The 15,263-nt window shown below is 39.7% G+C and overlaps 1 protein-coding gene across 1 annotated transcript in view; it reads right to left on the bottom strand.

The window, feature by feature from the left end:
* Window positions 1-15,263, bottom strand: part of SYT12 (synaptotagmin 12) — a 99,332-nt gene that overhangs the window by 36,550 nt on the left and 47,519 nt on the right. Inside the window, exon 4 of the mRNA XM_060770029.2 lies at window positions 12,658-13,047. Coding sequence (XP_060626012.2) covers window positions 12,658-13,047 — 390 coding nt within the window. The remainder of the gene's footprint in view (window positions 1-12,657; window positions 13,048-15,263) is intronic.

Raw genomic sequence — 15,263 nt, 5'->3', positions numbered from 1 at the left:
GAACACCCATTTATGGGCCAAGTTAATACAGTAGCTGTATAACCTTTGTAATGAGAATCTGCACTGCAGGTATGTATATAAGCCATCACAGCCAAAGAACTGACAGCTCAATTGTCTAGATTTTAATAGCTTGACAAATATAATCCAAAACATTTTATTCTATAAATTGCCTTCTGATTCATGTTTCGTTTTTGTGGCTTAGTACGTCACTCCAAATCCCTGTCTAATTAAACTATAGGCAGTCCCCATATTACAAGCAATAGGTTATGTTGGTTTGTTCTTAAGTTGAATTTGTTTGTAAGTCAGAACAGATACATTTTTAACTACAACTCCAGCCAAATGAGTGCGTGTGTGTAAAACCTTTGGATCGTATAGAGTAGGATTAACACTCCTGTGGAGATTTATTTATTTATGACCTTTCTACCCTGCCTTTCTCCACCCTGGAGTGGACTCAAGTTTTGCTATCTGTACCCCTGTTCAGAAAAGTTTCACCTTCTGTCCTATGACAGTAGCTCTTAATCTGTGAGCCGTGGTCGACTAATGGCCCACGAGGGTGAAAATCTGGTCCGCGAGCCTCCTTCCTCTTTATTTATTTACTTTACTTTATTTATTTTATTACCACTCCTTTTGTGTGACTAAGTTGAACTGATTTATAACCCGTTTGGTACTGATGTTGGAGAGTGGTCCCTGGTCAAAAAAAGGTTGGGAACCACTGCCCTATGAGAATTGGAATTTGAAATATTTGGCTTGTTGTGGAAACAAAGATTGGCAATTAAGCTTCAGCTAAGACATCTTTTCCACATAATACCTCTTTCAGGGGTGAATTTCCCTTCCAAAGGGTAGGTTTCTCTCACTTCCTGTTGTCTCACCCCCGTTCTTAACTATGAGTCATTTGTAAGTCTGATATTTGTAACTTGGGGACTGTTTGTATATGAACACTGACAGTGGATTTGCACAGACCCACTCTATAAAAGTGTTTGAAAGAAATCAGATCAGTGTTTCTTAAGCTGCTTGTTGTGACGTGTTAGCAGGTAATGTGTTTCCCAGTGTGCTAAGGACATGTATTATATATATGCCAAATGGCTACAATTATTTCCTCTCCCTTCCCCCGTCTATTCTGTTGGTTTCGCATTTTCTGAATAAGAGACATTACTACTTTAAAAATCCTATTTTAATTCATTCAACAGCATCATAAACTATAACTATTTAAACAAAATAGTAAGAAAAACGAGTGCAAAAAAGGTAACAATCAATAAGGAGAAAACTTATTACACCAGTCCCTTGGTATTACCTGGGATTAGTTCAAGGATTGCCCCATGGATACCTAAATCTGTGGATGCTCAAGTCCCATTATATGCAATGGTAAAGTAAAAAGGTGCAAATTCCATAAAATAGCAAGGTTTGCTTTTGGGGGAAAAGTTTTTTTAAAGTTTTAATCTGTGGTTGACTAAATCCATTGTGGACTGACTGTAAATTAAACATTTTAGGCATTTTGCCATTATGTTATACAATCTATGTTTGGCCTTCGGGAACTTCAAATCCCCAGTGACAATGAAATGTGCAAATCATCAACTTTGTCCTGGGGTTAGCCTTCCACTTTACACAATATATCACAGCAGGGTGTGAAATGACGTTTCCTCAGAAGATTAATGTTAGCATTCTCAGTGGTGGTGATAAATGAATATGCTGCAGATCAGAGTCTCTGTCTCTCTGAAGTCCTTGACAGTTTTCCCATGATGTCAGGGATTTTGGACGCTGCCAAGCAGACAGGCTGAACTTCAGCAGGGGACTTGGATGCACTTCCAGAAACATGCAAGATGACAGAACCAATGTGGCATGGATTCAAGCAAGCAAAACATTGTGATGCACGAGCACATACACAAAACCATTAGATTTGGTTCTATTCTAGTTTTCTAGGAAGATCATTCTTCACACAGATCGAAGCCAACAGTAAGCAATTACACAGGCCCATAATGTGTTTTCCATGGCTTAAAACATTATAATTTTAGTGTAATGCAGACATCCACCCAATGCAAGAAATTGACAGCATTGAACCAGAGGCAGAAACAATTAGTGGCATTAAATACCATGTTTGCTTGTTACACACTAACCGATGACAGCTTTCCACTGTGTCCAATAAAAATCCTCTCTAGAAAGTGGAATTCAGATTCTTTTGCTCCCAAAATCTGTTTGCCAGAAACTCGTAAATAGGACTAAAGTGAAGGATGAAGTTGGTATGAAGTCCACTGATGATACAAAGGCACAGACAGCTTCCTAATCCAGAGGAGCATAGAATCTTTTCCTAATGCTGGAAAACACCACAAGGTCATCTAGTCCAACTCCCTTCATTCTGGAATATACAACTACATCATTCCTGAAAGATGCCCATTTAATCTTTTCTTAAAGATTGTTGAAGGAGAGTCCACCACCTCCAAAACCATCTATTTCATTGTCAAACAGCTCTTAAAGAAGTTCTTCCTAATATTTAACTAGAACCTCTTTCCTGGTAATCTGAATCCATTGCTTCATGTTCTAGTCCCTGAAGCATGAGAGAACAAGCTTCCTCATTTTCTACATGACATGCCTTCACACATTTAAAGATACCTATTATGTCACTTCTCAGTCTTCACTGCCCCAAGCTAAACAGACCTGGCCGTCTATGTCTTCTATTTTTGCCCCTTTTTAAAACTGGCTTTTACAAGGTTTTGCAGAAACAAGCATATCTGTCTAACAAACAAATAATCTCAGATCCACCACAACAAGGTACTGAGCTGATATCTCCTGACTATCCAAATAAGAAATCTCTAACTGACATGACAACAATACACTGGCCAAGACAAATGTTTGGTGTCTCAAATGTTAGACCCATTTCTGGGTATATTTTACCTGCTGATTCAAAAAATGGCACCAGTTGTCCCCTATCAGCTCTAGTGTTTGAGATACAGAGCATATGCCATATACCAGTCTTCATCTGCTCACCCATAGAAAATCATGATAACCATATCTAAGAACTGAAAATGATGTGGTCTATCCAATGCAATTTTCTGAATCAGTGTTCCAAATAACCCCAGGAGCGGGCCTAAAAACCAACATCAAGGGAAAAAAATCAAGCAAAGATGAGAGAGAAGACAGCATTTTTGCTTGCATAACTAACATGCTTTTTGTTTGCATAACAAAACTTGTACCGAGTTTCAAAGAATTTAGAGCATTATATACAATGGGAATTGAGCATCTATGGATTTTTGGGATGCACAGGGGGTCTTAAAACCAAACCCCAGTGAATACCAAGGGCACACTGTAACGGAAGAGAGGTTATAATAGAGAAAATATTAACTTCCCCAGATACAATTATTATTATTAAATGTATTTACAGCCCACTTTATCTCCCTTGAAGGGGATTCAAAGCAGCTTAACATAAAAACGTTAGCAAAGCATTTAAAATAAACAAATATTAAACCAGAATTGAATATAAACAATATTAAGAGATTCACAGTCAAAACCATGCAAGGGCTGAGTAATGCTAATTTAAATTAATCACAAAGTGCTGAGGGACACAACTGGCAGTCAAAAGTTGCTGTGAAGGCATGAAGGCATGCAGTCTGATTTTATGAATGCTTACTCAGAAGTAAATCTTAATGACTCCAAGTAATTATGCACTGGTTGCAATGGATACAGAGTTACAAGTCTGACTGAGTAGGTCAAATCATATGCTGGCATTTTTTATAGCTGCTTACAAGCAAAAGCCATTGCAACTATTTGAGTTACATTCCAGTGCACACCCTGGAATGATGCTCAGTTGGGAGACTATGGATTACATATAATCTCTCAACCTAATCCTGTTGCAAGTATTAAAAGGGAGTGGGGAGTGAGGAGAGACCCTGTACTTGACTCCTAACCAGAACCGATCCACTAAATCAATTGCTGAAGCATAAATTAAAGTCCATAAATGTCATTAGTTCAATCAGTCTACTTTATTTGGAGCTAACAAGAGGATTTTGGTTTGTGCACTATTGTGAGTTCCATTTGTTCCAAATGGGATAAGAGTGCAGAATACATTAATTTGGCCCAATACAGAGTAGGGGTGGGCAGGTGCTCCTTTTGTCAGAGTTAAGTAATAGTGTTGGTCAATATACCTCTGCACTAAAGCAAAACATTAGTAACATGACAAGATACTATACCATAATTTTACAGCCAATTTTATCCATTGAATTTAAAGTTAACTTTGGGTAACACTGGTGAAGATGTATTATTTTGCCACAGTTGACTTCTCCTAAGATAACATGCTGAGATAATTCAAGAAAGAATGATGGCTAGAGTGTTAGTGAAGAAAACAAGGGGCAAGAAATACAGTCTATGGCAGAACACAGAAGTAATGAAGTACAAAAACTAGTTATTTATAATTAATTCCTTCCAGTTATGAAGGTATAACTCTACTATATTTTAATGAAGAATACCTTGATTTATTTTGTACTATAACTAGCATTTTGAGGTCAGACTTCAGAGACTTCAGCATTCTGCAAAATTCCTTTAAAGTTCTGATTAAAACAGTAAGTAGATTTGCTGATATAGAAACCATCATCCACCACTATCTGTTTTGGACATTGAGATAGTAGTAGCATTCAAAAGTTTTTCAAAGTAACTAAAAGTAACTATTTTGACTTTTTTGATAAATAGGAAAATAAAGAAGTAACTGAAGTAACTGAGGGCGGTTCCACACAGCCTTTTAACCCGGGAGCAATTATGTTTTAAAAATGCGATTTCACCTGGGATCAAGTCTGCACATGCCCCAGAAAGCACATGCTTTTCTGGGGGGGGGGGGGTCCACACACCTTCCCGGAACCTGGCCACCATTAAACTGCAGCTGGAAATCTCCTGGCATGTAGAAATGATACTCCGGGAGAAGGGGGCATGAGCTATTTTCCTCTTCCCACCCCTTCTCCTGGCACATCATTTCCATGCCCCAGGAGAGCTCCAGCAGTTTAATGGCAGCCGGGTAAGTTATTTTAACCCTGCCCCCCTCCCTTTTTAAGAGGGTTTGGGGGAGGCGGTTAGAGCTCTCTCACATTTTCTGGGCTGATTCTGCCCAGAAAACACGAGAAGGCCATGTGGATGGCCCCCTCAGAAATCCCAGAACTTCCGTGGGGTCTGTTCAGACAGAAGTCATACTGGATGTGACCCGGATCTTTCAGGAAGACCCAGGTCTTTCCAGTATCAAATTAATTTGGCAGAAAGCAGGGTTTTCCTGCTTTGTGCCAAAACCATTTATTTTTCTCTGAGGCGCCGTCTGGATGCTCCAGGGGAAAATGTGAGAGGGCATGCACTTTAGGTACTGTCTGGATGTGCTCTGACAATAGCTAGTTACTATTTGACACTGCAACAGTAATTTTAACAAATTACTTGTCCATAATTATTACACATGTTCTGACTTAAATCAATGCAAGAGGAGTGCGATGCCATTGGGACCAAGCATCTCTCTTGCTGCTTTTATCCATAGTGGAGAAGACAGATGTCTACATCAACCTGAAAAGTCTTTAACTTAAAGATTATCTACAAATTTTACAGGAAAGCACAAAAATGAAAAGAAAGAATCCAATGTGTCTTTATTATCTGTCAAAGCAGACAGAAAACTAAACAGTCACAGTGAATTATAAACAGAGGAGGAAAATTACAAACAACAGTAGAGCATAAATATGTAGTATTCATCTATGGAAGATTCTCTTTCAGCCAGAGCACTACTAGGATATTTTATCCTCAGTATTTTATAAATTGTATATTCCCTGGGCTTGCTTGGAAATGCAAATCCTTTTGTTCAGCAATGAGAAGGAACTGATTTGCTCATTTCTCTGCAAATCTCTCTCTTCCTCTCTCTCTCTCTCTCTCTCTCTCTCCCTCTCCCCCCCCCTCTCTCTCTCTCTCACACACACACACACACACTCACACTGCAAGCCTCCAGAACAGACAAGTCCCAGGAGAAATCTATATCTCTCTCTAAGTAAGAGATGAACATTCCTTGTCTGAGGAAGGCAGAGGTTTGTAATAGAAAAGGCTTGAAAACATCTATGGTGGAGGTAAGGATGACTAGTCTAAATTTTGGAAGTTACGTTCTAAAATCTCAAGTGTATACTACAGTCATTTTAAGATTACACACATAAAAAACAAACAAAAATCAACCAATTAGCTGCTCAGCTTGAAGGAACATGACATTTGGCATTTAAAGTGAAAGGAAATAGTAGTGATAATGAGGTGGAAGGTAATAAATATAATAAAATGTATACTTGTTTTTCAATGCATTTTTAAAAATCATTATTAAGTACTGGGCATTTCTTAAATTTGATATATGCTAATGAAAGAACCAATGTAGATGAGCAATAGCCACCTATAGTTTTGATACGAGACACAACTTGCCTGCCTTCTTGATATTTTTACAGAACTAAGATCACAAGTTCATGTCTAGACTCAGCTGAAGAAAGGATAAATTTCATTTCAAACAGAATCTTCTACCTGAGCACAATCTAGTTCTCTTCAGAAGTGTTCTGGGCATATACAAGGATCAGAAGTATGTTAGGGATATCCATACTTCTGCTTTTTAGGAAGGTGCTGTGAGAGCTCATACCACCTCCCCGCTCCCTTGTAATGATCAAAACCCCATTCCCCAACCTTCCCTGCAACTACCCCACATGGCTATTCCACAAGCAAGAAGTTTCAGGGAAGCTCCTGGCTGCTTCCTCTTAGGGCACTTCCAGACATCAATTTAATGTGGAAGAAAATTGATTAACTCATTGTCGCCCATGTTACTGTCCCAATGCTCACCCTACCCCCCAAATGAGGTTTCCTTGTTGGGTGTCCCCATGCCATTGAGAAAAGTACTGAAATGGCATGGGGCCAATCCCCCCCCCTCAAAAGCCCTTAAAATAAGTAAAAACTTACTGGGCTGATGTGCCACCTCTCTGGAGGCCTCCTGGCACATAGAAATGATGTGCCAAGAGGCGGCGGGGGGGGGGGGGCAGGAGCGATTCCCCCACCTCCTGGTGCACCATTTCTGCATGCCAGGAGACCTCTGGAGAGGCATCATGGTGGCCCAGTAAGTTTTTACTTATTTTAAGGGCTTTTGAGGGGGAGTTGGGGAGGGGATGCATGCCCTCCTCGGTTCTCTGGCTTTTGGAAGCTGTACCTTGGGTCAGTCCCCACAGGGCTCATACTCTTTTAGACCCGTGCTTTCAGGATGACCGTGTCTAATGAGGTATCAAATTAATCAGGACAAATCAGAGTTCTCCTGTTTTGTCCTGAATTAATTCACTTTTACCTGATGCATTGTTTGGACACTTCAGATAAAAGTCTGACAGTGCCCGCACTTTGGGCCCTTAGGCAAGAGCAAAGTCATTATATCTGTGCTGACATCCACTGGAGTCTTTCAAACATCTTGCATTCCTGTCATCATTGTACCTTTGAAGATAGTCAGATGCTTCTCTACTTGCTATGAAGCATGGAATAACTGTCTGGAGTCGCTTCAGCAGCTTTTTTGAGGTGGGGTAGGGGGAGTATATGGCTCAGTATAGCATAGGCCTGCGTGCAGATATTTACACTATACTGAGGAACGTAGGATCGAAGTCAACACCTGCAAACCCAGGGCCCTTCCAGACAGTCCCAAAATTCTCATTTTAGAACTGAGTAAAAAAATCCTGAGATATGACAGCAGGTCCACACACAGATGTGTCAGTCCCGGGATATGGTCCCCCACCATCCTCACAGCCTTCTTTTGAAGCGGATCAAGATGGAGGGCTGACAGGGAGCATCCAGCGGAAGGGTTTTCAAAAAAGTTTTTCTGTTGTGCACTGGACCTCACATGCACACATGCAAATATCTTTATATAAACACAAGCTGATCCACATGTGCACATATGAGGTCCAGCGCATAACAGAAGTTTTTTTTTAAAAAAAAAACCTTTAGTTGGATCAGTCTCTTCCCCCAGTTGTTAATTTAAGATTATAAAGTGTAAAAAAAGAGTTTCAGAGAGTTCTGATTGCTTTTAATTTGTACTTCCTTTGAACCTGGAGCCTCTTCCAATTTGCACGGTTGTTATGAGTATATGGTATCCCCCCCACAACCCAATCCACTTATCATGGATGACCTCCAAAAGCAACAACTGATTTTCTTCCAGTTTTCAAAAACAAATACACTCACTAAGTGTAAAAAAGAGGGTTGAAATGCATTTGAGGAGGTTGGGAGAGATCAATAATAATCATCATCATCATCATCATCATCATCATCATTGCCAATACATCACACAGCCCTAGACATTTGGGAAGTGTCTGACATGTGATCCCATACAACAGCCAGCAGAGTGACCTTGTTTGCTGTGTACTAATCTTGTTGTGTTTCAAATTATTATTATTATTATTATTATTATTATTATTATGATAATAAATAGAGAGTGGAAGCTGCATGAAGCCTCCAGGCACCTTTCATCCACCATTCACGCTGAGACCCTTTCAAATTATGCAATTCATGATGCTATGACTCTACTTTAATTGTCATAGTTTGACCCTATGGAGTCCTGGGATTTCCATTTTAAGGAGGAAATTCCTGGATTCCATAGGATGTAGCTAAAGCAGTTAAAGTGGAATCATAATGCAATAATTGTGCAATATGGAAAGGTTCAGTGCCTCGAGCATTTCTGCTGGCAGTCAGAGATGCTAATGCTGGGATGAGTGGAGTAAAGTTCTACTAATATGGTAAAAGGTGTATACAGACCTGCATTGGGTGAAAAGATAGGGCTTCAAGCAATTGGAAGGGATAAAGGAAGCAGGGATAAAATAATTCCCTATAAAGCTGGCAGCAGCAGGAGACAAAATGGGAGCTATTTTCTGTGATTCTATTGGAACAAAAAGGTAAACTGATGGCAATGAAAAATCCAGAATGATAAGCTTGTAAAAAAAAAAAAGGAGGAGGGTTAGGGAATCTGAAAGGTATGCCTACCTATCCAAAACCTTTTCTCCCCCTAAGGCCATATAAACTTTACTAATAAATGAGATTGTTGGAAATTGCCCTATAAGTAACCTGCAAGAAGATGTGACAACAACATGACTTCCAAACTGCTTGTCTGTAGCTACTGGAATTCGGAGACATGCTGCTTGCAAGCTTTTTGTTTAGATGACACAACTCTATGGCCATTAATCATATCCACCCTGACAATTGTTCTTTGAAGCTATTTTTGCGAGTGGTTTTACATTCCATAAACTCTGAATCATAAGAAAATCAGAATAAAGAAATGGAAAGACCTGAGATTGAAGCCACCAACCAAGCAGCGGAAGAGTGGAGAGAGGCAGCTGCTTTTTAAAAAGAGAGACTAAAATTAATGTCTCAACAAAATTGCAATAGTATGTGTTGTATTCACCAATTTCTTTTGTGTCCCGTTAATTTCTGGTGGTCATCTAACTGGTTTTGCCCTTTTCCAAATGCCTCCATAAAATCCTTCAAAATCTGTTCTGTCAGTGATATTAGCAGAACAGGAGAGGGGGTGGTGGTGGTGGTGAGTATTTGTACTACATGCAGTGATAGCTCTAATGCACCATTTTCTGCTCCTGGGGAAAAGCTCTTATGTGTCTCTTTCAGCCTATAAATATGGTTAAAGCAAAGGAGAGGTGTTCTCTAGCGTCTACTCAAAGATAATGGCTGAAATGAGTCAAGAATAAAAGGAAACAAGTCTCTTCTGCCACTATCCCCTCCTCCAGTTGTCTGTCCTTGACAGATTTCTGTGTCTTCTTGTTGAGTTGAAAGTGAAGAGCCCTGTGTGTGGGATTCAGCGAACAAACCATGCTTTGAGAACACAACGTTCCAGAAGAAGTGCATTGCTCAATGGCAAAAGTAGACATTTGCAAATGGCATCCAGAAAGGAGGGACTACTCATTATTGGCCTGGAGAAAATAACTGTTTTGGACTACAGCACAAGACTATGCAGATTTAATGGGATGTAAGTCCTAATACCCTATATGGTGGGCTCACCCTTTGGTAAGTGTATTTAAGGCTGCAACTAGAATAAAGCCATTTCCCCTCATTTTGTTTTCAGTCCCTGCTTATCAATCTGGAAGTAAGCCAGTTTGTTGACATGGGCAAATAAAGAACAAAAAATCATGACTCATTGCCCGAGCGTAAGAGCAAATGAGAAATATGATTTTGCAATATGTCTTTCAACTGAACAGAAGAACAAGCTGTCTCTTCTGGACCCAGTAGGATTAGAAGCAGCAAAAAAGCTCCCTTTTAAAAACAATAAAAACTACACATTTCTCAAGCATGGTAATTGTCCTTATGTCTTCCTCATCCAGGCTCCCAAATGCTCCTTTCTTCTGCCAAGTTCATATTCGTTTGGCCAGAAATGCTATTCATACAAATTGCTCTGCCCTCAATACTCTACTCCAGTTTAAGGGCATGACTATTTTCAACAAAGGAACAGGACTGCAATAAAAGCATGAATCAATCATAGGGGTAAGATGCCGACAGGACTGCAAGTATTACAGACTTGGCAGCAAATCACCTAGAACCGGAGTTGTAATCCAGAATCTGGAGAGACTCATCAAATAACTGGTGGGCTGGATTCAGCCTTTGGGCCTTGAGCTTGACACACATGCCTCAGAGTCACCCTAAATCAGAAATGTCTTGAAGGTGTACAACAACAACAACAACAACAACAAAAACAACAACAACAACAACAAGCATTATGGCATAAGTACTGTTTGGCAGAAGCAATTTTCTAAGCTACTCTTTCCACAATACTTTGGTTCTGAGGATCCTTTAGTCCTTGGCATTTGAGAAATTTCTGACTCTATATAAAGCTGGTAGAAAGCTGATATGTAATTATGCCAGCAGAGCTTTCCACTCCACCAGTTCTGAACAGAACAACAACAACTATTCTCAGTCATATAGTTCAGGATAGAAAACTCTAAAATTTTGCTAAGGAAGTAGAATATAATTTTCCCATCATAAGCTGGGCAAAAGCTATGGGAATATTCAGCCAACCTGACACTAGCAACATGTCACACAAAAGCCATGGGTACAACTTCCTAAATTTCTTCTGTTTCATTTTTTGTAATAATTTCTAATAGACCCTGGAAATGTAGAGCACAAGATTTGTCTCGCTGCCACAAACTAGGCAGCTCTAAAGCTATACTTCTGTATAGAATCACAGGTTTGTGACATCAAAATGACTATGCCAAACCTGAATTAATTTTAAGGAACACCAAATACTAATTTTAAAGCTGGAGGGGTAGAACAGCTATGCAGCACATTGTTGTTCACTTAAACAATGCATTTGTTTTTATTTATATAACATAGTGATCCTTTCGATATTTAAAGAATACCCAAAACAATGTACAATTTTAACAAGTCAAACAGATGTCCTATTAAAAGCAGTTAACATACAACTCTAGCAAAACCCAGTTAAAACAAGCTCAAGCTTTATATGCTTGCCAGAAATAAAAGCTTAATAAAGATAAGCAGCAACTTCAGATGCTATTTATACTTTAAATATGTTCCAAATCTGAAATGTTCCAGGGTGTGGTGTAAAATGATGTTGAATTATTCATCAATAAAGTTTATAGCCTATCATAAGAAAGTTTGGTATCAATAATTATACAGCATAACTGTGGGTGCCCCCCTTTGTTAGAGCGAATATGCTTTAACAAATTTCTCAGAGATTAACATTTACAAAATCTATTGGGGGAAATCAAGGAATGCATAACTGGAAAGAAGGAAGAGCAAGAGGGTATTATCATAGAATCATAGAATCCTAGAGTTGGAGGAGACCTCGGGGGCAATCCAGTCCAACCCCCTGCCAAGAAGCAGGACAATCGTATTCAAAGTACCCCCGACAGATGCCCATCCAGCCTCTGTTCAAAAACCTTCAAAGAAGGAGCCTCCACCACACTCTGGGGCAGAGAGAGCTGAACACCTCTCACCATTAGGAATTTCTTCCTAATGTTCTAGTGGAATCTCCTTTCTGGTAGTTTGAAACAATTGTTCCATGTCCTAGTCTTCAGCGCAGCAGAAAACAAGCTTGCTCCCTCTTCCCTATGACTTCCCCTCAGATATTTATACATGGCCATCATGTCTCCCCTCAGCCTTCTCTTCTGCAGGCCAAACATGTCCAGCTCTTTAGGTCACTCCTCATAGGGCTTGTTCTCCATACCTTTGATCATTTTAGCCGCCCTCCTCTGAACACATTCCAGCTTGTTAACATCTTCCTTCAACTGAGGTGCCCAGAATTGGACACAGTATTCCAGGTGCAGTCTGACCAAAGCAGAATGGAGGCGTAGCATAAGAGGTTTTGATGCTTGATGCTGTTATACTGGTGTGTTTTCAACCACTAGATATACATTGCACAATCCCTGGAGTACAGACAGCCAAATTAAGACAGTCTCTGCTGTAAGGAACTACTGACCAACTCAACATTAGAAATTTACTCAGGCTCTATAATCAATTCTAAAGAGTTCTATGGTAAGCACCCTAAACATAACCTCTCAATTATGCTCCCATAATTGGCAAACACAATGAAATCAACTAGACCTTGTGCAATGAACAGTTAGTTGTTAACCCTTGGTGAAAGTGGCTAGTCCTTGCATCATGCTCATGTAGAACCAAAATGAAGATAGCGGAGAAACTCACCCTAGAAATGCCAACAATTTGTTCATCCGGGAGCAAACTTATGCGCACAAAGCAAGACTCAAAGTTGATATCTTCCTTCTCCAGGAGATCTTTCCCTTGCAGCAGTGTCACATGCAAGGTGTTGGAATGTACATTGTATTCCATGTTGACTTCCACTTGTCCAACTGTGAATTCCTGGCCAAAGTTATTCCCAATAGAGGAGATGGAACTGAGGGAGTCAGTGGAAATAGACTTTTTCAGGGGACCATAGGGAGCCAAATCAAGCTCTTTATGCATCAGCTCCAAAGTGCCTAACTCATTAATGTTTTCAAAGGTGTCGTCCATTTTCAGGCTTGGCTTGCGAACAGGAGATGTCCTGTCTCCTGCCTTTCGGAAGTTGTTTGCAGCTCTCTGTGAAGACAAAAGAAAATCCAATCAATGCTCATGATTTACTGCAACCTCAAAACATTTACTTGTGTGTATATAATGTGTCATTTTGGAAGTCTCAAAAGTCTAATAGCAATTTCATAAAAAAATACCCGTTGTTCTCTCTGGTCTTAAAAAAAAAACTAACTTGGGGAGTGTAGAGATATGTTTATTATAAAGTGTTATTTATAATGTGTTTGAATCTGTATTTATGTATTACATTTGTTGCCAGGGCCTAGCTGAGAGAGATAGGTTGCCATGGTGACAAAGCCGAAGAGGAGGTGGGCGGAGCTTAAGGAGAAAAAGGTTTTGAAAGTGGCAGTTAAGCTTCAGTCAGGAGGATGAGACCCTGAGAAGAAGGCAGAGTCAATTAGGGCTCTGTGCTGTGAAGCAGTGTAAATTCAGTTAGTTCTTAGTATTTGTGAATATTTCTTCAGCAAGGGAGCTGAAGGTGAAACCTAGTTAGATTACTTTGAGGAAAAAAGAATCTAACAGAGGAGGTTTTAGGATCGCCAGTAGTGTAAGACTGGAGATCAGTGGTTTGATCCGGTATAGGACAAACAATTGTGAATATTCACAACAAGGAACACTGAAATAATAAAGTACCTCACTGAAGAAGGAGTTTATAAGATTGTAACATCTAAAGCCTGAATGTATCTCGACCAAGCCATATTGTAACCAACAAGCATATGCCAAACTCAACATCTCAATATTGCAACAATTACGCTTTGTTTAACAATAAACTTGTTCTCTTTGTATTTTAAACCTGCCTCCTCCATTGATTTTAGTTCGGTGTATTCCACTCTACCAAAGTTACCTCACAACGCAAATAGGAGTAAATAGAGACTCTAAGACCAGCGTCTTTATATTTTATTGGTGGCAGTTTAATTTAATAGCAGTCTAGGGACTTCCTTATATTTTTGGTAATCCCATTTGGTGGGATAAAGACTTCTTCACATATTTTTGTTAACAAGCGGTGGCATTAACGCTTCCTCACATATTTTTTGGTGGCAGACGACGGGATTCGTGTAACAACTGATCGAGTGCCTTAAGTTTAATTTAGGAATAAGTTGTGAGGTAAAAGTTGTTGACAACATGGCTACCAGGCGGCAGAGAAAGCTGACTGAGGAAAGAGAGGGAGACCAAGAAGAAAGTTCAAGCTCTGAGGCAGAGACAGAGCCAGTGCCTATGACAGAAATGGCTTTTAAGTACAAGTTAGAGATGAAACGATTGGAAATAGAGGCAAAAGAAAGACAAAGAGAGAGAGAACTGAAGATGGAGGCAAAACAAAAAGAGAGAGAACTGGAAATGGAGGCAAAAGAAAGACAAAGAGAGAGAGAGTTGGAGATGGAGAGAGAGGCGAAACAAAGAGAATTTGAGGAAAGACAAAGAGTGAGAGAATTTGAACAGGAGTTAGAATTGAAGAGAATGGAGTTTGAGCTAGAGAAACAAAGATTGGCTTTGTCTCAAACATCCAATGATGTTCAGGAAGGGAGATCTGGAGTGGATACCCCAGATTTGATGAAGAAATTCCCTAAATTTACCAAGGGCGATGATGCAGAGAAATTCCTAATATCTTTTGAGAGATGTTGTCGAGATTTTGGAGTGGCTAAGGACAAATGGATGACATACCTTAGGCCACAGATAAGTGGGAAACTTTTGCAGATTTATGGACAGTTGCCTGAGGAATCTTATGGAGACTATGATCTGTTTAAGAAACAGATTCAACAAGAGTTTAGATTGACTCCGGAATATTATAGATTTAAGTTCAGATCCTTAAAGAAAGATAAAACTCAAAGTTTTGCTCAGGTGGCCTCAAGATTATCTCAACTGTTCGATAGTTGGATAAAGACGTCTGAGGTGGAAGATTATCAACAGCTGAGGGAACTTTTAAAGCTGGAAAAGTTTTTTCAGTTAGTGCCTTATGATATTCGCTGGGTGATTCAAGATCGCAAGCCATCCACTATTGTAGAGGCAGCGGTTATGGCAGATCAAATAACAACCTTGAAAGAAGGATTCAAAAGGGAAGATCTGCCAAATGACAAAAGAACAAACAGGCAGCCATTTTATTCACAACAAACGCGCCCACAGCAAGAAAAGGGTACTGACTTAGAAAACACCATCTATAGGAGGCAGAGTGTAACAAGACAAACTGCTCCTGAGGTAAAAAGACGATGCTTTCAATGTGGAGAATGGAACCA

Source organism: Anolis sagrei, chromosome 1 (genome assembly GCF_037176765.1).
Source record: "Anolis sagrei isolate rAnoSag1 chromosome 1, rAnoSag1.mat, whole genome shotgun sequence".
NCBI lineage: Eukaryota > Metazoa > Chordata > Lepidosauria > Squamata > Dactyloidae > Anolis > Anolis sagrei.
The sequence above is the reverse complement of the archived record's forward strand: the minus strand, read 5'-3'. Positions and strand labels throughout refer to the sequence as shown.